Here is a 22,959-nt window from a genome sequence, read left to right as displayed (position 1 = left end):
GCTAATTTTTTGGCAGTGAGTTCCAGGGCCATATTATGATTGTGTAAAGAAAAAAAAGTCAGTTTTGAAGTTGCCACTTTTCAGTTCCTCTGAACTTCCCCTTGTTCTTGTGTTACAAGGCAGGAAGACTATTTTCAGAGATACTGCCTGATCTTGTATATATCTTATTGGGTAAAACTTTCAAAAATGCTTAAATCCCATTTTGAAAAGTGCTGTAGACATTTAGGAGCATAAATCCCATTGAAAATCAATGGAACCTAGGCTTTCAAAGGGCCAGATTTACAAGGGTATTTTAGCACCTTAAAAAGGCAGATTCCTAGTGGAATTTTTAAAAAAGCTCCTAAGAAAGTTAGGCACTTAATTGCCATTGAAAGTCAAAGGCCCAACTCATTTAAATGCTTTTAATAATTGCAAGAGACACTTGTCTGCTTCTCTAGGGGCATAAATACCTTTAAAAATCTGGTCCTACATCATTTAAGGACTTTTGAAAATGTTACCCTGTAGTTCTTATCCACAGACATCAGAGAAATGTGTTTCATGGAGTGCCAGAGATAAATGTAAACCAAATTTTATTTCATGAAGGTAAACCTGATGGTAGACCCTTAAATGACACTTAGATCATAATTATGAGGAGGAATTATTAAAGACCATTATATCAGTAACAAAAACAGTGTGGAGAAGGAGTGCGGAGGGGGAGAGGATTAGGAAGGAATGCTATTTATTGCTGAAAGAGTGTTTTCTTCCTTTTAAAAATACCATCAGTCTTGCTTTCTTGTCCTATGTTGCTTTCATGCATGGGTGGGGGAGGGCGCGGGGTGGGAGTGCTGAATATTCAACAGGAACAGCTGTTGGATGACCCTGACAGATATCCTCATAAGTTTTATGTGTTTTTCCTTGTCTGTGCATTGAGGTCTTGACAATAAGCAGACACAGAGTCCCAGAGTTGTTCATGACTCATTTTTGCATATAACTATTAGTTCTAGTCTGGAGTAATTTCGATATACATCCATAGTCAAACCTGCATGTTCTTCAGAAATTAAACCGCAAAGACAAAAACAAAATTATATCCACAGAAGACCTAATAGAATATAATTTACAACTTAATTCATATTCATAGCTGCATTTTGTGATTTGTGCTTTTTCTATCAATTTTTTTTTCCAGAAGATTAACCTTTGCCAATTGTTGGGACCAGATTCTAACATCCTTCCTCATGTGAATTAGCTGCTTGCTCCTTAAGTGTGGTCCCATTGACTTCATTGAGACTGCATGTGGAGTAAGGTGGTACTCAGCTTGAACAAGGGCTCCACAATCTGGTCCTTAATGATTTAGGCCTTGTCTACACTTGCAATAGCATGCAGCTACACACCACAGTGAAAGGCAGGCTGTGTCCACTGTGGTGTGTAGCAACATGCAGTAGTGAAAGGCTCCAGCAGGGAGATGCCAGAGCCATTCTCCGCCGCCTCTATCCTCCTAGAGCCTTTTCCTATTGCCAAAGCCTTTCACTACAGTAGTGAAAGGCTCTGGCATCAAGACACTACACTGCTAAAAATAGCTGCATAGAACATGGAGGCACTATAGAGAGAGGTGTAGGGTATATACTCTCGGGTTCAGTCACGTAGGGCATTCTACTCACCTAAGTTGTGCCTCACTGTCTACACTGCTATTTATACACATGCTCGCTGGGCTTGCAGCGTCTATATTGTGTCACCACACATTAGACTTAACCTTTACTGGCACGGGTTCCTCTACGGTCAGCTCTGTTTACCTGTGGGAAGCTTCATACTCCCTTCTGGTGCCTGAGCAAAAACTGTGAACAATGCATAACCATAATTTTATAATGCAGATCTTTACAGTATGACTTGAACAGGCATAGAATACACCTATCTAACCGTACTGGTGACTGTCTTCTTAACTTTTTCCTTTCTTCCTATGTCTCGCATGTCTTCAACAGATTGCCAGTCACAGCACCTCAACTCTTGCAAAGATACTGTAAATACATTGCTATGAAAACATTATATTAATCTGTATCATCTTCCTGGCTCAAATATGGAGCAATATTTGTCCAGATTTTAGGTTTTCTCGGTGTGCTGTTTGTAAAGACTAGACAGCTGGGGGTTTTCCCTCCCTTTCCTGATGCGTTCAGACGTGGCGCTCACTAACGTGAATTGATTGAAGTCTGGCCTCCACACCAGTAAACAGTCATTGGAATTGTGATAGCTTCTCCCTTTTCCATTAGAATTTCTCTCTGTCCATTAACGCTACCGTCCTCCCCTCCCCCCCCCAAAAGGAAGGTAGGTGGGTAGGGCTGTACTGCAACATTTCCAGTAGCCACAATTCCACCCCATTGCCAGAGCCTTTCCCTGCCGCATGGAGCTACAGATGTAGCACCTGTACCCTACAAGCCACTGTAAGTGTAGGCATAGTTTTCGACCACTGTAGTGCTCCCTGGACGTCCAGTGACACTTCTCCCGAAGGCCGCAACCCTTCCTCTACCTCTTTTGCAGAGGCTAGTGCTAGGAGTGATGCTCACCCCGTACAGAGTCTTTGCGCTCCCGTGGTACTTGGACTCCCATGATGCTCAGCTCCTGCACTGAGGGTGCAAGAGGTGGCGATTCTTATTGCGGTGATTCTCTCCCTTTTCACACTCACACAGGCCCCTGGCTCTTAGAGAGAGGGAGCCTGACGGTCAGGAGACCGCGGTTCTGTTCCTGTCTGTGCCACACCATGGACTTGCTGTGTGATTCTGAACAAGGATACTGGGTTAGATGGACCAATACTTTAGTAAATGCTATTTTCCTGTGTATGAAAATAATTGGTGGGGCGTACGCTTTTAAAAAAATAATTTGGCATGGAATAAAATATCACCTTGCAATAGTAAGTAAACATGTTTTTCCAGACCTTTTTTAGCTAATTGCTCCAAAGCAAGTGCTTTTCTTATAAGCATAATAAAACGTGTTGCACATGGTTTGCATTATACAGCCAAATGAAAATAAAATCAAGGATAAAGAAAATCTTTACCTTTCACAAAATTAAATTTATTATTTTAAAATGAGTTGGCAGAATAGTTAATATGAGGCTGAGAACTCATATGTATTAATTTGCTCTTGTCTCTCTTTTCTAGGAGCTTGAGTTGCCAAAGGATCACCCTACATAAAAATCTGTTTTTCTCTTTTGTTTGCAACTCCATCGTTACAATAATTTGGCTGGCGGCAGTTGCCAACAACCAGCAGTTAGTTGCAACTAATCCAGTAAGTGAAAGTGGATTTGGCTGCACTGTTGATTTGTGTGGAAAGACATTTAGTGATGGAAAATATTAATAAATTAGATATCATTAGTTCATGACATCATGTCTATCAAAGCTAACATTTTTGAATTGCAGTAAGAATTTATTCATTCTTTAAATAATGCAACAGATGTCTGGTCAGTTTGGCCAGCTAAGGTTTGTGAAGGCAAGGGAGTTCAAAATCACATGGATCTTTATTAAATAGATAGTATTGGACTACATTTCTGATTTCAGTTTGGTATTGTGTGTCATGCAGCTAGATCTCTTGTATTCTTGCACAATACTAAAACAATGTCAGGAAAGTAGTATGATCTGGAAGAATGATTTAAACGAAGTTATACCAGGGATGAATCTGTCCTGGGGTTGGCAGTCAAGAAGTCTTGAGTTCTAAACCTGCCTCTGTTATTTGCTTTCTTTGTGGCTTTTGTTCCACCCCCACCCCTCCTCCCCCTTTAAAGTTGGATAATGACACTTCACTGTCTCATGGGAGTGCAGGGCAGCTAGCGAGGCTTAAGTAGTGAGGGGTAGATTGTATAGCCCTTGTTCATTTCTGAACACTTACATAAAAAGTGCTGGTCATTTTCAATACTCAAAAATACTTCCATTTAGATACAGTCAGGTGCCTGATGGTTTAACCTTGCATTTCACTCCTTAGCAGTAACAACTAGAAAATTTACTGGTTAGCATACAGTAGATATCTTTTTTCTTCTGGGTGGTCTTAGATATAATATTTCTGGTATTTACTCTAAGGCTAGCTATACATTAAAATAGCTCTGTCATGTGCTGCTGTCTGCTTAGCTTATCAAGGGAATGATTATTCTGAGCAATCCCATGAATCCAAGCTTAGATGAGTTTTCTCCAGTGGACAGGAGAGGTAGTGGTTTCTAAGCCATTTAGAATTTTGCCTGGACTATTTCAAAAGAATTTAAGATTATGCTCCAGAACTAAATAAAAATAAATGCATCCATAGTGACTGGCTTTCCTGTCACACACTACTGGTACAACTCCAACATCTTTAGTGGAATGATTCAGATTCAGACTGGTATGGGGGAACTTGCCTGTGTAATGTTACAGTAGGATAAATGTGTATGGGCCTGATTTTGATAGCATTCACATTGGTGTAGCATAGTAGAAGTAGACCAGTGCAAAACTGTGTGAGAGGAAAATTACACCCTATTAGACTGTCTTCGTTTAGTTCTAAAGTTTAGGATTAAGTTTTGTAGAGAGGACTGGGGCAAAAAGTCTAAAAAGCTATTACGGAGGTGAATCTCCTTCTTTCGCTGAGGAGAGTGCATGCACTGTTCCCACTGGAGGATACTGAGAGGTAACTGAGAGGATAATGTGGCCTAATCAAAGGATCTTCTTCTCAAAGATATTACTTACCATCAGATACTTTTCACAAAGATTTGAGGAATCTTTATTTACCTGCATTGATTAATTTACATCAGTGTTGGCAACATGAGGAACCTCTGAGGGGAAAACGTCATCATTTTAAAAGATTTCCCTAGGTCCATTATGTTCACCGTGGTGTTGGAAGCCTTCAGCATTCATCCCAAAAATCAAGCCAGCTAATAAAACTACAGTCTCTTTTGTGGAGTCATCCGGATGTCACCTTTTGAGTACTGCGTTATGAATAACACATATCAAAGCAAACTTTGTAGCAAAGCAGAGTGATGCAATAAGTAATGCTTCCCTCTTGCCATTAAATCTCTTGGAACCATTACAAACTAACTATTCAAGCTGTATTCTTTGTTTTTTCCACAGGTTAGTTGCAAAGTATATCAGTTCATTTACCTGTATTTAATGGGTTGCAATTACTTCTGGATGCTCTGTGAAGGCATTTACCTGCATACTCTCATTGTGGTGGCTGTCTTTGCAGAGAAACAACACCTGATGTGGTATTATCTTCTCGGCTGGGGTATGTAATTCCATAGGTTGTTCTCTTTAAAAGAAAAAAAACAAACAACTGCTGCCTCAAGATTTCTTTCTTTTTTTGGGGGGGGACCATCATTTTTAATTTAAATCTATAAAACTAATACTATGTACGCATATACTTCAACAATGTATACCAGATCAAGTTTGTTTCTCTGAAATTAAATATGTCCTTACTGTTTTAGCAAAGCTTTCTGCGCATACTTCTGTCTTTGCTAAAAGGCAGATTATGTACTGGAGAAGTCAGGAAGTGACTCCTCCTTTGCATAGAGAAAAGCGCCTCTTACTATGAAGAGACAATAAGAAGTAATTATTCATTGTTTCTCATCTTGAAGATGTTTATACAGGAATGAATGTTTGTTTCCTGAGATGTCTCACCAGGCCTAGGGTGGAGGAGGGTCAAAACTGAATTGGGGAAGGCCAAACATTTATTTTTCCAGAGGTTCCGCTTGACCTGTATTGTTCACAAAGCAAATAGAGAACTACTGTAGGTAAAGAGCTTACGTAAAAAAACCCACCAAAGACCACAAACTGAACATGACAAATTAAGGCAGTGTGGGATAGCACTTTCACAAAAGGCAGGACTCAGGCTTCTGGCTGTATTTGCACAAAGCTTTCAGGCCAAAATTTTCTGAAGTGACTAGTGATTTTGTGTGCTTCAGCTTTTGGTTGCTCATCTTGAGACGCATTCAAGAGGCTTGATTTTGAGAGCATAGGTGTTCAGAAGTTTCTGAAAATCAGGCCCTTTTACGTTGTCTCAGATTGGGCACCAAAAATCACTGTTCAAAATGTAGGTAATTAGGGATTCAATAAAGTATTTTAAATCTCTTTTCTGGTAGTTTTATTTTTATCAACTCAAGTACTATAGATCACTAAAAATAATTCTAGAGTCATTTTAATTAACCCTGTTGAGACTGTGAACTTTTATGCATATCCTGTTAAGAATTAATACAGCTTGCAGTCTGGAAAATGTCAGTACAGTTGGAGTTGTACTTTTTTAAAATGCCTTTTTGTTTACAATTTGACCTAAGATTTATTTATATAGACAGATTCAAATTTCGTAATAACACAATATACTGGACTACATTTCTGTATGACAGGACATACATTGGAGCAAATCAAATGATGTTTTGCTGTATAGTGCTATATAGTTTTGTACGTAGCATGGTCAAAGTGAAAAAATATAAGATTCCCACAGCTGATGCAAATAGTTGCTTCCTAGTTATTTTCCATGTACTAGAAACCAACAAAACACATAAAAAACATAACCAGTAAAATTGCATGGCTATTCATACTGCAAAACACCAGTGAATTAGAGGGGGGCTTGTCTAGCCATCTACACAGAATTGCACTGATATACGGAAACATGCCTAAAAATGAGCATTAATTTTCAAGTGTGAGAATGAAAACAGTAGATTAAAAATGTTGTTACATTAACTTACCTGATCTGATTTAAAATTTTCAATCTGTCTTCCTACTCGAGGCCCTCATCCAGCAGAGCTTTAAGCATGTGCTTAATTTTACAAAGTCAATGGGTCGACTCACTTGCTTAAATGTTTTGCTGGATTGGAGCCTTACTTGCTGCACTGTTACTCAGGATTAGATTTTTCAACACAGATGCTTGCTACATCAGGCCTTACTCTGGAAAAGTCTCATTCAAATCGAAAAGTACCTGAAATCAGTTATATCTGTGTGCCTGAGTGAGGCATGCAGGATGAAATTAGGTTTATTATGTGTATTCATTCATTATGTTTAAAATTTACTCATTGCCACTTTAACAGTTCTTTTTTTGATGAAGTCAGAATTAATCTTTGAATTAGGCTGATTTATAAATTTGCTGTTCTCAGGATTCCCGTTGATCCCTGCCTGCATACACGCTATAGCGAGAAGTCTGTATTTCAATGACAAGTAAGTAAAATCTCAGGTTTTGTTTCTAAAAATGTAACATTTTCTTTCAAGGAGAGATGATAATTAATAAAAAGCCCAAATGTTTATTCTTCCCATTTTCTCCACAGCTGCTGGATCAGTTCTGAAACTCATCTGCTGTACATTATCCATGGTCCTATTTGTGCTGCTTTAGTGGTAGGCGTTTTTCATATGATCATTTGTTTTTTCTTGTCAATTTCCTGATTGTTCCTAGTCTTTTTACAGAATGGGTAGGATCAATATCTCCCACCACAAAAAGGGTGTGACTGTGAAGACAAGAGGACAGATTCACTAATGGTTTAAGTGCAAAACACCAGTGAATGTATGTTACGGGTCCCCTTCTGTGTCCAATCAACAGAGGATAGAGTATGTTACAGCCCTCAGCTACAGAGTTTTCAAGCTGCTGCATGCTTTCAGCTCATGCTTTTAGTTCTGGAGGCCCTTAGTTCAATCACCAGTGTGTAAGCCAAGATGGCAACCATCATGTAAGCAGATTCAATTCCATTGTAGTCAGTGCAGTTGCATTCATGCCAATGATGAACTTGGGCAAAGTTTTGCTAAGGTTTGCCAGAAAATGACTTCACAGTTGGAAATAAATCTCCCTTTCTTCTTTTTTCTATGCTTCTGGTAATGAAAATATTTTACTATACTGGTTGTTGATAGTACTTGTGCTGACATAATGGATAAGTTACCTCTCTTCTGAATCTAAACAGAGTTCTTGTCTAATTACTGTGGTTGCCATTCTTAGTTTGATCAACATGGATCACAATTAATTACAGTTAGGTCTTGTCTACCTGAGAGAGTTTCTCTGGTGTAACCTATGACAGAAACGGATATAGTTAAATTGGTACAAAGCCCTGTGTGGACATACTTATTTCAGGATAAGAGTATCTTTCCTTGATTTAGCCTAAATTGACAGGGAACAAGTTTAAGTTACACTAAATATAAGGTTTCAGAGTAGCAGCTGTGTTAGTCTGTATCTGCAAAAAGAAAAGGAGTACTTGGGGCACCTTAGAGACTAAGAAATTTATTTGAGCATAAGATTTTGTGAGATGCTCAAATAAATTTGTTAGTCTCTAAGGTGCCACAAGTACTCCTTTTCTTTTTACAAAATATAAGGCACTTTTAAACCAAAATAAGAGTGTCCATGGGAGAGGGGGGAGAAATTGCATTAGTTTAACTATATCAGTTTAAAAATCAATTTAAATTAAACCAATGCAACTTTCCCATGTAGACCAGGCCTCAGAGGCACATCAGAAGTTCTCCCATATATAGTATCTCTGGCAAAGATACAGTGTCAAAAGGCAAAATTTTCAAAAATGCCTAAGTCCCATTTTCAAAAATGATTTAGGCACTTAACGGCCAGATTTCCAAGGGCAATTGGAGACTAAAGATGCACTTAGATGAATTTTCAGAAGCACTTTAACTATGCAAGCACCTAACTCCCAATGAAATCCAAGTTGGGGCCTATCTGCATATTTATGTGCATAAATACCTTTGAAAACCAGGCCTAAGTCCCACTGACTTAAAATGAGATTCAGTCTCTTAGGTACTTCAGTGTCTTTTGAAAACAACTCCTAAATCACCATTTCTGAAAATTTTCCCCAAATGTCCAAGACCAGAAAGTATTGGCACTAAACAAAAATAAAATGAGATTTTCAATTAGGTCAAAATCCTGTGGCCAAATTTAGTATTGCGTAACGACCTGAAAGTGGTTCCATGGGGGATGGTGAGAGAGAGAGAGGGAGGGGGAGTGCAGAGAGTTAGGTAAGAGTACAACTGGTTGAAACTTGGAATTTCTGTTCTAGTAGAAATTCTGATATTTCAAAATAGGTTTTTGTTCCATTTCAGAACTTTGTTTTGAATTTTTGAAATTTCCCACTAACAGGAAATTTCACGAACAATGGTTTTAAAAAATTGAATTGTTATCAAAAGAAACTGAGCGGCTGGCTGCCTGGACACCTGTGAAGCAGGAAGCCTAGCAGCCATGAGAGCCCTGGCTCAATCTGGAGCTTCCAGACTGCCTGCTGTGGGAGCCATGTCCTCACTAGGGCTAGGACTTCCAGGGTCACCAGGCTCTCAGTTCCATGGCAGGGAGCCTGTGAGCCCTGACATGGCTGCTCTACCCTGAAGTCTCAGACACTAGAAGCCTGGATCTCCAGCCCTGGGTCAATCGGTATAGTGGGGCTGCCCTGAAGCCATTGACCTTAGATGCCCTGGGATCTTTGGCCTCAGTGCAGTCTGTACAGTGGGACTGGGGACCCTGGAAACCTCACCCCCCAGCAACCTTCGAGGAAACCAGGCAAGTTTCTGATGGACCCCTGCCTGTCATTCAACAAAACTTTGTTGAACCCATGATGTTCCCATGAAGCATTTCAGGTTTGACAAACTTTTCACCAGAAAATTCCCAACCAGCTATAGATAAGGGGCTTCGCCTCCACCCCCGCAACAGGAGCAGAGGAAAGAACAGGTGAGGCAGGCCCTGACTAATAATCCTGTGAGTATGTGAATCCATCACCCAGCCCCTTTCCATAAGATGTGTAAGGGTGTGTGTTCTGCCTCTGGAGGCTACTGCAGCAGGAGGGAATATGATTCTGTTCTATCTTCTACCTCCCACCCTCACTTGCCTGCGTAAAGTCTATCTACTAGAGTGTACAATTCAATGTTTGTTAAATCACAAACACAAATTAACCTGTGGTGTAAGTAATTGCATCTCCACTGAAGTAAATAGATGTTGTACCCACCTACACCAGAGCTGAATTTAATCCATGGAATTTTGGCTTTGTGATATCACTAATCAAAGGAAAATATGACTCAAGGGAAAATATCTGGCTGATTAAAGAAAAAATTTCTATTTTATATATACATACACAAGCACAGCTATCTTGGCAATTAATAACTATAAAAAATGCATATAAAACTCTGCTAAACTGTTATCCAATGATAGTAACATTTTATAAATTAGCCTGAACATGTCAATGACTCTACACGTTAAAATAATTCCTGTTAGTATAAGATAATCAGAAAACCTAGACTGGCTGACCTCAGCAAAATTAGCATGTGAAAACACACCAACTTTAATTTTTCATATCATTTTCCAATTTGCCCAAGGCAGTTTTGTTAACAATTAATAAATTGAACAATGTTTTGGTAAATAGTTCAAAGTTGCCCCTGAGGCTGAAATTGTTTCGATCTGCATGTCATCTTTGTACAGAAGACAGAATGTGTGGGCCACTGATTATCTCCAGCCAGTTGGTGATATGTCATAATGTTCATGAAGTGTGTCAGCGACTGAACCTTTAATACTTATCACGATCAGTTTATTCGCTTTGTTGTTAGCTGGTTTGGCAAGGGGCTTTGTTCAACTTCCTTTCAAATTTTGTAACTTAGACACTTTCATACAGAGAAGACAAACAAAAAGTTGGTGTATTTAAATAGGCCAACACTGAATGCTTTTTGTAAGTCTGCTCCCACTAGGGTGACCTGATGTCCCGATTTTATAGGGATAGTCCTGATATTTGGGGCTTTTTCTTATATAGGCTCGAATTATTCCTCCACCCTCTGTCCTGATTTTTCACACTTGCTGTCTGGTCACCCTAGCTCCCACTGAAGTCTAGGGGAGTTTTGCCACTGATTTCACTAGACTGGCACTGAGCATGTCTGAAAATCCCACCCTCTAAATCCATTTACTTTTCATGCATCTGTTTTTATTTATTTATTCTTTTTTGATCATCATCAACGATATTTATACAAAGTGGAGGGAGGTTCTAGACCCTCACTGTCTCGCTCCTTCTTTTGATGCCTGCTTTGAAGCCATTTGTTCTCATATTATAACCACTCTAAATTCCCTCTTGAGTGTCACAAATGCATGACATCACAATTACTTTCATGAAATTACTACAGGACATAAACTCAATATCCAGCATTATGAGCCCAGCTCTCAATGACTGCTGCAAAAGAAATTATACTGGGAAAAATGCAATTTGTCACTTTCTCCATGAAAATGACTGAACCTTTTTGACTCCAACATTCCAGAAAACATTCTCTCCTAGACTGAGAACAAATCTGACAGATTTCAGCCAGGAAGGAAAAAAGATTGAAAATATTATAAGCAACTGAAAATTATCCCTTCGAATGGAAACATTGGTCCCACTTTAACCAGGGGCCAGATCCAAACTTGGACCTGATTCAATAACCACTAAAGTCAATGGAAATTATATCAAGCCCTCTAGATATTGTTACCTGGTCTGTCTACCTTTAATCTCAGTTTTCTGCCAACTAAAATAAGAAAATAGGATTTCTTCTCCCCCTCACACACCCTCCTAGGACAGAATACTGAACCCACTGGTCAGCCTATTATCTTAGCTGTTGAGAAATGTTTGCTGAGGAGGTCCATGGGGTACATAGATGCTGTGGGTACTCATGCCCTCTTTACAGGTTGATTAGCTAGTGAATTAATGTAGTTGAGAATCACTTGCCTTTGTCCCATTCCAAACCCTCTCCATAATGCAGCACAATGTGTTCCTCTGGAACTGTGATCCATGACCAGTGGGACATGGACCCCTGCAGAGATTCCCTGTATCCTGCCTCCCTCTACCCTGACAATCAGGTCTTCCATACCAGGTAGATGTTGTGGCTGGAAAGTACTAGGGCTTTAGTATTTCCTCTGAAAACCAGTTCTAAATCCATCTAACCTTTCCTCTCCCCAGCATATATAGAGAGTGAAATCCCAGCTCAATTGACATCAGTAGGAATTTTGCCGTTGACTTCAGTAGGGCCAAGATTGCAGCCAGAGAATGCATGTCACTCTATTTTATACTAATATACTACTATTTCTTTAATCCAAAACTGTCTCGTCAAGGAGATGTCATGTACGTAACTATGCTGTCAGTTCTAAAGCTGAGAAGTCATTTGTATCTACCTTAGTTTATACCTTTGAGCTCTGAATTTCATGAAAACTAGAGCACCTTACAGGGTCTGGCCTTATTTGCCAAATTTCATATCTTCCTCCCTCCCCTCCTCCCCCAAACCAATCAATATCAAAGATAAACGGGCACAAAGTACCTGATCCAAAGCCTATTGAAAGCAATGGCAAGAATCCCATTGATTTCAGTGGACTCTGGGTCAGGCCCAAACTGCCCAGTGTTGTTCCCATCAAAGTCAACAATAAAAATGCTCTTTGATTTCAATGACAGCAATATCAGGCGCAAAATGTGTTTGAGGCTTGTAAATCTCTATGTCCAACTGCTTTTATTTATTTATTTGGTTGTTTGTTTATTTAAATGTATGTACAACTTTAATATTCCTGCATGAATGTTTAATGAAAAGTAGGTTGAAAATGTGGATCTTATTCTCAGTATAAATTTTCTGGGCACTGAGGCAGGAAAAAATATGGATGTAGAGATGATGAAGACTGAACAGGGTTGTAAATCTTTCCCATGACATGTGCGAAACAAAAGAGATCCTTTTTGAAAGGGTTACTGTAATTTCCCATCCTGATAATAGTTAGATGTTATACATTGATTAAAAAAAGACAAGTCAGGGATAAAGATGGAAGAGTAAATGCATTTGCTTTGGCTGTGTAAGCAGAACCCTCATTGCTGAAGCAGTTTGACTGCCAATCCAATGTCCACACTTAACTAAGCATGACCTGCTTTAGTACAACTGTAAGCAACAATATTAAGCTAACAAGGTAACTAGAGGAAAGTGTTTTTTCTCCTTGTAGGAGCAACATCTTAAAGACCACAGCTGGGACTTTCAGAGCAGGAGCCAATGGGAATTGGGTTCCTAACTCCCTTAGGCTGCTTTGAAAGTCCCACCCTCCATGAAGTTAACAACGATGCTTTTAGAAGCCATGCTATTGTGTTATTGATCAAATCTACGCCCAAGAAAGGAGCAGCTATAATTTGTATCTTGACTGGAGTTGTCTCTAGTTGCCCAGTGAGTTGCAAATGTTTGCCTAAAGAGTCATGAATAAAGGAATAGCAGGAGAATGGGGAAATGGAGGCCGATGTCCATTTCTCCAACTGACGAGAATCACTGATCAGAGTGGAAAAAAAGAATAGCAGGGGTTTTTAATTTAAGTAAAAGCAGTTTTGACTTCAGCTATATTAACAAATGAATTTTTCTGTGCCAAAGTTTTTATTTTTGCCACTGAAAAGGACAGATTTTAAAATTATTTCTACCATTTATAAGAAGGAACATGTTACAATAGTTTAGTGTATTTTTTCCTTGACAGTTCTTTAAATAAGGCTGAAGACCACAATTCGGCAAGATAGCTAACAAGACAAGGCATCCGATGAAGTGAGCTGTAGCTCACGAAAGCTTATGCTCAAATTAATTTGTTAGTCTCTAAGGTGCCACAAGTACTTCTTTTCTTTTTGCGAATACAGACTAACACAGCTGCTACTCTGAAATCAGTGAGGTATGTAACTTTAACATGAGAGGCAGTATGGTCCAATGGATGAGGCACTGGACTGAACCTCATCAAACCAACCAACCTTATGTTTCTACCTTTGCCACAGATTTGCTGTGTGACCTCGGGCAAGTCATTTCCCTTCTGTGTACATCTATTTGCCCCTCCCAACCTTTGTCTGACTTGACTTGTGTAAGCTCTGTGAGGCAGGGACTGTTTTTTCCTATGAGTTTGCACTGTACCTCACACAATGGGACTCCAAACTCAGTTGAGTCTTGTAGTCATTACCATAATACATATAGTGATCATACACATGTGAGTAGTCCCATTGCTGTCAATGGGACTATCTGTGCTTAAAGTTTTGCATGTGCTAAAGTAACTTCCTGAATCAGGGCCTGCCTTTGCTAATTTTGTGAGAAATCAGGCCATCAAAATCTCTCTGCGTTAGCATTTTGGAAAAAGTCTCTATTACCGGCAAAAGAGATTACTGAATATTTCTGCTGCTCCTTTTCTCAGGTCTGCACTCTACTTTGCCACAAAACTAAACCCATTTATCTGATTCATTTATTTTAATATCTGCACTAGTTAGCCTTGCAAATTGTGTGAATGTGTTTATGGTGGGAAAGTGGCATGCTCTATTTTAAAAAATGAAGTACAAGCACTAATAAGATTTTATGAATGAAATAGTTCTGTTATGAGCTACTCACCTTTAACTTTTGTTAGTCTAGTGTTTAATTAACCTTCAAGCTGAAGATCTGTGTTAAAAATATTTTGTACTAATTCAGTCAAATTGCCAAAGCTTCAGAGGTATGTGAACTACAAGTTCAGAGAACCACTTTGTATTAAAGTAATAGATCTAAGTGAGAGAGCTTAAAATTAGCAATGAAGGAAGGACATATTGTTGGAATGTACAATAGGAAGTTAGACGAGGATGGTAGGCTGCCTGAAACCTAAATAAATCTCTTGGGAAAGAATCAGAAGACCTTGATTGCCTAAACAAAGCTAAAAGGTAGTTGCTAGTTTCCAGCAGAAACTCATGCAGAAGTTTCCTATGTAAAGCAATTTCCTATTAAATTGATTTAAATAGCTCATAAGTGGAATATAAATAACATGGCACATCCACCTAATACCATGTTGCTGAAACCATGAGTGGCTGTTTATTATGAGTTCATAATTTACGTAACAGTAATGCTGTTGTATACAGAACACTACCACATTGACGCCTGGGTTGTTTGAGGTTGCTAACCAGGTCACAACTTTATTATAGTGAGACAAAAAAGATCTATATCCTAGAGGAGGAAGTCCTGCTTGTTGTAGAAAGAAGAGCATTTGCTTGTACTGGCTCCTTCCCCTATTCCTTGCATTGGTACACCTGCTGGGAGATCTTCCTCATCTCCCCATGCTGTTGGTATCTAGACCAAGTTCTTAAATACGGGATCCTATACTGGTAATGGCTATCTGCACCAGTCAGCCTCTCATTCTTGTTCGGAGAGATGGGATTGCCATACAGACCTCCCCCATGAGTCTGGGTGGTGATTAACTTGATGCTGCTTCTTCAGGAAAAAAAAAACCAATTTAGAGAACTAAGTTTGGAAAGCTCCTTTTGTCCCTAAACAGCTTTATACAAGGGAAGTTAATCAATGGTTTGGCCAATAAGGCTACTGTTTGGAGGCAAGTGCCCTCAGCCAGAGGTATTGCTGTCTTTAAAGGGACTTATCCCATAGCCAGGAAGGAGAGTCATTATCTCTGCCCCTTACAACATGTCTGAGATTAGACAACTGCTGCCATTATACAATAATACATGAAAATTCAATGCAATGTTGTCCATTTTATCCTCTTCTCTGACCTTGATTATTTGTCTACCTGGCTGTGCTTATACTGTGAGCTCTTCAGGGAAGGAACTATCTCATCTTGCCACAAATAAATAAACAACAATAATTAACAGTTATATATTTGTTACACTTGCATCTTCTAATGGTTTGTTTGCACACTCATTGTTTTTTATTAGATTTAGGGGACATGCTTGTGAATGAGACCACAAGTTGTTTGTTCATTCACTTTTGAAACATATAGAAATATTAGCAACAAAAGGTTTTACTGGGAGAGGTAAAGAGGACCCCAAATTCTCATTGACCTCAGCAAAATGTATGGTTGCTCATTACTTTTTGGGATCACTCCTTAACAATGAAGCAAAGGCCCAAATCCTCAAAGGTCAATGGGAGATCAGTGGGAGGTAGGCACCTAAATGCCTTTGAAAATCTGGTCCAAACTCCCGAAATATTCTCTTATCACTTTGTGCTATATGGTAAAATAACATGGAGAGTACCATCACACCATTGTAGCTAATAGAAATGTCATTTAATTTACAATACTACTGAATAATCTGAGTATTTGCCACTTTTTCTATGCCTTTAAGTTATAACAGCATATCCAATGGATCTACTTAGAAATGGTCAAGAAATACTTTTTTTTCTTGTAAAAAGTTTTGACTAAAATTTAAAAAAATCATTTGTCCAAATTTCTCTTTCAAATGTTTTGGATCCTCATCGAAAAATCAAAACTGACAACAGAATTTTTTCCCAGTTTTTGGCTTTTTTGATTGATGAAAACTGGAGGGGGGGGGGGATCATTTTTGTGGGGGCGGGTACTCAATGAAAACCGAAACATTTTTGATGAAAATGGATTTTTTTTTCTTGAAAATTTCCACACATTTTATGTTGAAAAAAGTTTTGATCGAAGACTTTTGATCAGCTCTAGACAGCAGGGATGCAATTTTAGTTAAACTGTAATACAAAATCCATTGACTCAAAAGCCTGCCCCTTTGACTTTGCTACAATAAAAGGCTGCTGACCACTGGGAAAATTGAAAATGTAAATTTTAAAATTGTATGTATCTGTATGCTAAAAAGGTGAGTAATAATTTTATAGCTTTTTTTCTATCGCTGTGTATTTTGTGATTGATTTCTGAGAGCAATGAATGCCTCATAAAGTGTACACATTCAGAATGACAGGCTAACGGCTGCATCAGTGATTTTTCTATTTTCACAAATGTTCAAAAAGCTTTTTATTTCACTTGTCTTTTCCGCTGCCATAGAAAAATTTGTTGTCTACGTTATACTCTTACCTCTTGTCTACAGTGAAGGTCAAATCCTGCTCACTTTACCCATGTCAGCAGTCCCGTAGAGGTTACCAGCACTACTCACTTGGGTAAAGCAAAAAGAGTATATGACCTTATCTGGAAATAAGTTGGCACCTTTCTAGATAACCACACTTAGACACAAGTAGAAGATCCTCCTAGACAGGCTTTACTCTGCTACAAATCTAGAGGGGCAGGATGATTTGGTAGCTATGACACAGGACTGTGCATTAAGAGCTATGGGTTCTATTTCCAACTCTGCCTCTGACTTCCTGTGTAACTTTGAGCAATTCATTCTGGGTTTGTCTACATCAGGGGTGGGCAAACTATGGCCCGCGGGCCAGATCCAGCCCCTTAGGGCTTTGGATCCGGCCCATGAGATTGCCCCCCGTGGTAACGCAGGCCCCGCACCACTCTCAGAAGTGGCCAGCACCACGTCCCTGGGGCCCTGCGGGGGAGGGAGCAGATGGCTCTGTGCATTGCCCTTGCCTCCAGGCACTGCCCCCCGCAGCTCCCATTGGCCAGGAACGGGGAACAGCAGCCAATGGGAGCTTTGGGAGAGGTACCCAAAGGCATGGCAAGGGTAGCATGCGGAGCCCTGTGCCCCCACAACTCCCCCAGGGGCCGCGCAGGGATATGGTTCCGGCCACTTCCCAGAGTGGCGTGGCGTGGGGCCAGGGCAGGCAGGCAGGGAGCCTGCCCTTGCCCCGGTGCTCACCACTGCCACTCCGGAACTGCTTTAGGTAAATGGCACTGGGCCAGAGCCCGAACCCCTCCTGCACCCTGCTCCCCAACCTCTGCACCTCGCACCCCTCCTGTACCCCAACTCCCTGCCCTGAGGCCCCTGCCACACCCCGCACTCCTCCTGCACCCCAACCCCTGCCCTGAGGCCCCTGCTGTAGCCAGCACCAGCATGCACCCCAACCCCCTGCCCTGAGCCCCTGCCACACCCTGCACCCCTGTGCACCCCAACTCCCTGCCCTGAGCCCCCTGCAAACCCCACACTCCTCCTACACCCTGAGCTCCCTCCCACAGTCCGCACCCCTCCTGCACCCCAACCCCCTTCCCTGAGCCCCCTCATACACCCTCATACACCCCGCATACCTCCTCTGCCCCAGTTCCCTCTGAGCCCGTTCCAGCACACCGCACCCCCTCCCACATCCCGCACTCCCTCCAGCCCCCTGCCCCGGCCCTGCATACAATTTCCCCACCCAGATGTGGCCCTCAGCCCAAAAAGTTTGCCCACCTCTGGTCTACATGGTGCATTACTGTGCAGATGGCTTTGCACATGTTCCATTACTTCTTCTTTGTGCTCATGACAGTTGGTAGCTGAAAACCAATATGGATCACTGATGGTCTGTGCTGGCTGTGTGGAAAATTGTGCAAGACTCGGCATGATGCTGGATGTGGGCTGAACTGTGTAGGAGTGCACTGCTTTACTCAAGCCGTATGAGTCAACCGGTGACCCAGACATGGCCAAACACTTAATCAAAACTTTAAACTGTGCTCACTGAGCCAGAGGGGAGGAAAAGACCAAGAACCTGGACTTTACATGGTCCAGCCGGAAATGCTGGAGTTTACTTTGTCACTTTAGAGTAGCCCAGCAACCACTGACACCATGCTGATTTCTCTGAGTACTAACCAATAACCAATCACCTGCTTTGCGTGGGAAAGACACCTCTGGAAAAAGAAATTAAGAGTCAAGTCCAGAGTACGTGGAGAATCTTCCAAGGCAACACATATCCGGAGCTTGCCCTGAACCTTTCATAGTTCCACGGCTGGACAGAGTGCTTTATAACATCAAGTCTGACACCACTGCCAGCTAAGACAACATCCTTCCAGAGTTCCTGAAACATCTTGGCCTATGCCCCCATTCTTGGCTGGCTCAATTCTCCAAAAAGGTCACAATGAAGGAAGACTGCTGAAAAACTGGTGCATTTCAAAAGTCATCACATCACATCCTCAGGGGGTCATCAGCCTCCTAAAACTTGGTAAAGACCCAAACCAGGCATCAAGCTACCACCCGATATCACTGCTTTCTGTGTGTCTCAAGGTTCTAGAGTGCCTCATTTTACAGTGAATAACACCAGAGGTTGAGAATATTTTTAATGTCGAGCAAGCAGACTTTCAACAAGGTCGAAGCACACATACTAACCACATTAATTGAAAATGGTTTTCAAAGAAACCTGAAAACAGGTGCTATTTTCCTTGACCTCACCGCATCATACATGGCACACAGGTCTACTTGTTAAAATATGAAGAGTCCTCCAACCATGGGTTACTGATGCCATCAAACAGCTACATCTAAGACAGATGGTTCAGGGTGCATGTTGGTGAGAAAACAAGTGCTTTGATAAAAACAGATGAGCAGGGTACCCCAAGGGTCTGTTCTAGCCCCCACCTTGTTCAATATATACATCAGTGACCTGCCACCAACCCAGTCATCTATGCAGACAATATCTGCTGTGGACTACAGGCTCCCACTTTCTATAAGTTGGAGAATACCCTGAGTGACGAAGCTGCAAAGCTGGCCAACTACTGCAAGACATGGCACCTTCAGCCTAGCACCAGCAAGACAGTCTCTAGAACATTCCACCTCCACCATGCCAACACTAAGAGGGAATTAAACATCACAATGAATGGCCAGAGGCTGAAGCATGAAGCATACCCAGTTTACTTAGGTGTGACCCTCAACCAAACATATAAAAGCCGGCTGAGCAAGATAGCAGTGAAGGTCAAGACAGGCAAAAACCTTCTCAGCAAACTGGCAGGTTCTTCATGGGGAGTGGATGCTCCAACCCTAAGAACCTCAGCCCTTGCCATCTCGCACTGAAGAGCAGAATACTGTGTGCCAGTATGGATTCAGGAGGCACACACCAAACTTGTTGTTGTGCAACTCAGTTCAACAATGTGCATAATTGCAGGAACTCTCTTACTGACTCATCTTCTATGGCTTCCAGTTCTGAGCCACATTGCTCCCTTACATCAGGAGGGAGATTGCAGTAGACAAGCTGCTTGAGAAGGTACATGCCAACCCACACTTGCCCTTGCCTTTTTGTCCACGTCTTCCATCACAACATCCACTGTGGTCGAGGCTGCCATGCCAGAATGTGACAGCAGAGTCTGTGTGGTGGGAATACAAGTGCTTAATATCAACCACGAATAAGTTCCTCTTCAGAGAACCTTCTGCTCACCTGCCTGGCTTCAACCTGCCATGTCATCTGTGGGCCCTTCTTAACCAATTCCAGACTGGGCAAGGCTTCTGTGCAGCCACCCAGCACTGCTGGGATCTTTGAGACAATCCAAGATGCAGCTGTGGCGCAAATCTAACAATGACACACATTATTGAGGTGTGCCCACCAACCAAATTCAGTGGTGGGCTCTGAGCTATTGCTTGGCTCAGCGAATATGCAAATACTAAATAAATTAGTGTGTACCACCTGAGATATAAATTCTAGTGTGCACAAGCACCTTGTACACTAGGGAACTTCTAGGGCATGCCAACAGGGTCCAGGTGGGCCAGTGAGTGTATGACATGCCACTATGCACTAGAATTTACATCCCACTGGTGTACACTAGCACACTATGTAGACAGCCTTTAGAAACTGATTAAATCAATCACCTTCAGCTGACCCAGGATCAAGACCTTACATTAAATCAATCCCTCTGTGTCTAAATTCCCAATTAGTAAAATAGGGATTACAATTCTTTTCTGTTGCATGAGCATGTTGTAAGGATTTATTTATTAATATCTAGGAAGTGGTTTGAAAACCTTGCATGGAAGCTGCTGTAGCTATTATTTTACATACCGTGATATAGTCCACTCTCTTCATAATCCAGCATCCAAGATTGGTCCAATAACTTTGGGTGAAATACTGGCCCCTTTGAAGTCAATAGTAAAATTTCCATTCACTTCAGTAGGGCCACGATTTCATCCATTCAGATTAACATCCTGATCCTGGCACCAAAAACTCCCACCGATGTTAATGGGAATTTTGAATATGCAAGGAATGTAGGATCAGACTGCTAAACTGCATGCCTCTTTGGGGGTGAGTTCCTGTTTTGTTATACAGGTACAAGCTTTAAATAATTATGCATATATTGCATATGTGATTATGTATATAGAATCACAAGGAGAAAGTTGTCATGAGAAGAATTAATCTCCAAGTGCAAAGTGTAGATCCAATCCAGACAGAAGAAGTTTCAGATGCTCCATTTTGTTATAATGAAAACATGTCTAATGACATAACATATAGTCTGAGTTTCCTAACATGTAAATGTTTCCATTGCTTTCAGTATTCAGTACAAAATAATTGTAGTCTATTCTATCAGACTATTACAAAAGCAATTTCCTTTCTTACAGGTGAATCTTTTTTTCCTGTTGAATATTGTTCGAGTTCTCATAACCAAGCTCAAAGTCACACACCAGGCAGAATCCAGTCTATACATGAAAGCTGTGAGAGCTACGCTCATTCTAGTGCCACTTCTTGGCATTGAATTTGTGCTGTTTCCATGGCGACCAGAAGGCCGTATTGCTGAAGAAGTATATGACTACGTGATGCATATCCTTATGCATTATCAGGCAAGAAGCTTTAAGTTGCACTTGTTCCCTTGAGCTAGACTGTACTTGCAATATGACTGCAAATAAATGAATGACAAAGGGAAATTCATTAATTTCTAAACCGTTTTTAGATCTTTATAAAAAAACTTCTGCTTATTAATAGCCTTATAGTTCTCATTTCATTTAGATTAATCCTTTAGGAGGAATGAAATGTCATGCTAGCGTGCTGGCCCAATAGACCATCTGTATTATTAGTAATAATTCACTGAGTTTAGATTTGAAATGCATTTTTCCTCTTTGCTCTCTAGATCTGTGTTTTATTAGGGGTGTGTTACTGTGTGTGTGTGTTCTTGTATTTCAATAAATCTGTATGTATTGAAAAAATCAAGAGAAAACTTTTTATTTTGCAGGGTCTGTTGGTGGCTACAATTTTCTGCTTTTTTAATGGAGAGGTAGGTACAGTAACTGATTTCAATTTATTTAACTTCCTTAATTTTGGTTTAGAGTTAAAAGAAATTGTTTTGTTGTTGTTTTTTTAAATCCACCACCCCCATTTGTGATCCCAATGACAAATGTAAAATTGTAAATAGAAATTTAAATTTACACTTCTACATTTTAAAATAAGTAAAAATGTTAGGGATAAAGTATTTGCGAATAACTTACCTAGCAAGACCTGAATTTAGGCTTGAGTGTTGCCTCTAAAATATTTCATGAAATTCGTAAGGGTTTAAACCTATTAGGTGTTGAGCAGCCTAAAATTCTCTTGATTTCAGAAGTAATTAACGACACTCAGCACTTTTCAGGTTAGTATCCATATAACAATAACAGCACTGCTATGTGGGAAAAAATTTCAGTACTGACAAATAAAATCATAAATTCCTAGTGGACATGTATTCTCATCCAAGAAACTACCAAACTGTCATCATTGTGTCAGCCTTACCCCCAGCAAGGCCTTGAATTGGTCCTTCAAGGTCAGGAATGAGGCACACTTGTGGTACAGAACTGGAAAAATTGTTGCTTTCTAGGAAATTACTGCTCTGTAATTAGGTTGAGGTCTGCATCCGTAGAACTGTGAAATGGTACCTTTCATGAACACTAACTTTACTGTATGAAATGGAGGTAAAAGATCATCTCTTTTGGTGGTGTTTCAGATTTTTCATTTTGGGGGCAGAACTTTGGGCTTATGTTTTGCAAACAGCCTTTTCAGCACAAGTGGAAAAAACATTCAAGGCCAAGGCTTTGTAAACTTTCTATATTTGGGCCATCAAAAAGTTTTCCTTGCTTCAGTTGGACCTCCATTCTTCTGGGAGTCCAATCCTGCCCTTCAGGTAACTACTGAGCAGACATGCCAAACCCTCAAAAAACCCACAGAAATTGGGCTTGTTTTTGGCTTAATTGGCTTGTGAGTTGCTTCTGGCTAGTTTTTGGCTTGTAGCTTGTTTGGCTTGTAGCTTGTTGCTTGTTGTAGGTTGTTGCTTCTTTCTTTTGATCGGCTCCTGGCAAGCAGGGGCAAGGGGCAAGTATGTGGGGGAGAGAGTCAGGGGTGCACAGCAGGCCCACCATTGTCCCAGACTGCACACTTCGGGGGATCTAGTCACATAGAGTGGTGGGTTCTTAGGGATTGACTTGTTTGGGTCTTGTTTTGAAATGGGATTAGCTTGATTTTTGGCTTATTGTGAAAGTTGAGGTACCTATTTACTGCATGA

At 40.7% G+C, this 22,959-nt stretch overlaps 1 protein-coding gene across 3 annotated transcripts in view; it reads left to right on the top strand.

Annotated features, from left to right (window-relative positions):
• The window catches only part of CALCRL (calcitonin receptor like receptor), a 94,356-nt gene that overhangs the window by 61,959 nt on the left and 9,438 nt on the right, over positions 1 to 22,959 (top strand). For all 3 annotated transcript variants that reach the window (XM_084642924.1, XM_084642925.1, XM_084642926.1), the window contains 6 exons: positions 3,123 to 3,249; positions 5,049 to 5,202; positions 7,064 to 7,124; positions 7,232 to 7,298; positions 21,056 to 21,274; positions 21,664 to 21,705. In XM_084642924.1, the coding sequence (XP_084499050.1) occupies positions 3,123 to 3,249; positions 5,049 to 5,202; positions 7,064 to 7,124; positions 7,232 to 7,298; positions 21,056 to 21,274; positions 21,664 to 21,705 (670 nt within the window). The remainder of the gene's footprint in view (positions 1 to 3,122; positions 3,250 to 5,048; positions 5,203 to 7,063; positions 7,125 to 7,231; positions 7,299 to 21,055; positions 21,275 to 21,663; positions 21,706 to 22,959) is intronic.

Source organism: Lepidochelys olivacea (assembly GCF_965140295.1).
Source record: "Lepidochelys olivacea isolate rLepOli2 genome assembly, chromosome: 11".
Classification (NCBI taxonomy): domain Eukaryota; kingdom Metazoa; phylum Chordata; order Testudines; family Cheloniidae; genus Lepidochelys; species Lepidochelys olivacea.
This window is presented reverse-complemented; position numbering and strand designations above follow the sequence as displayed.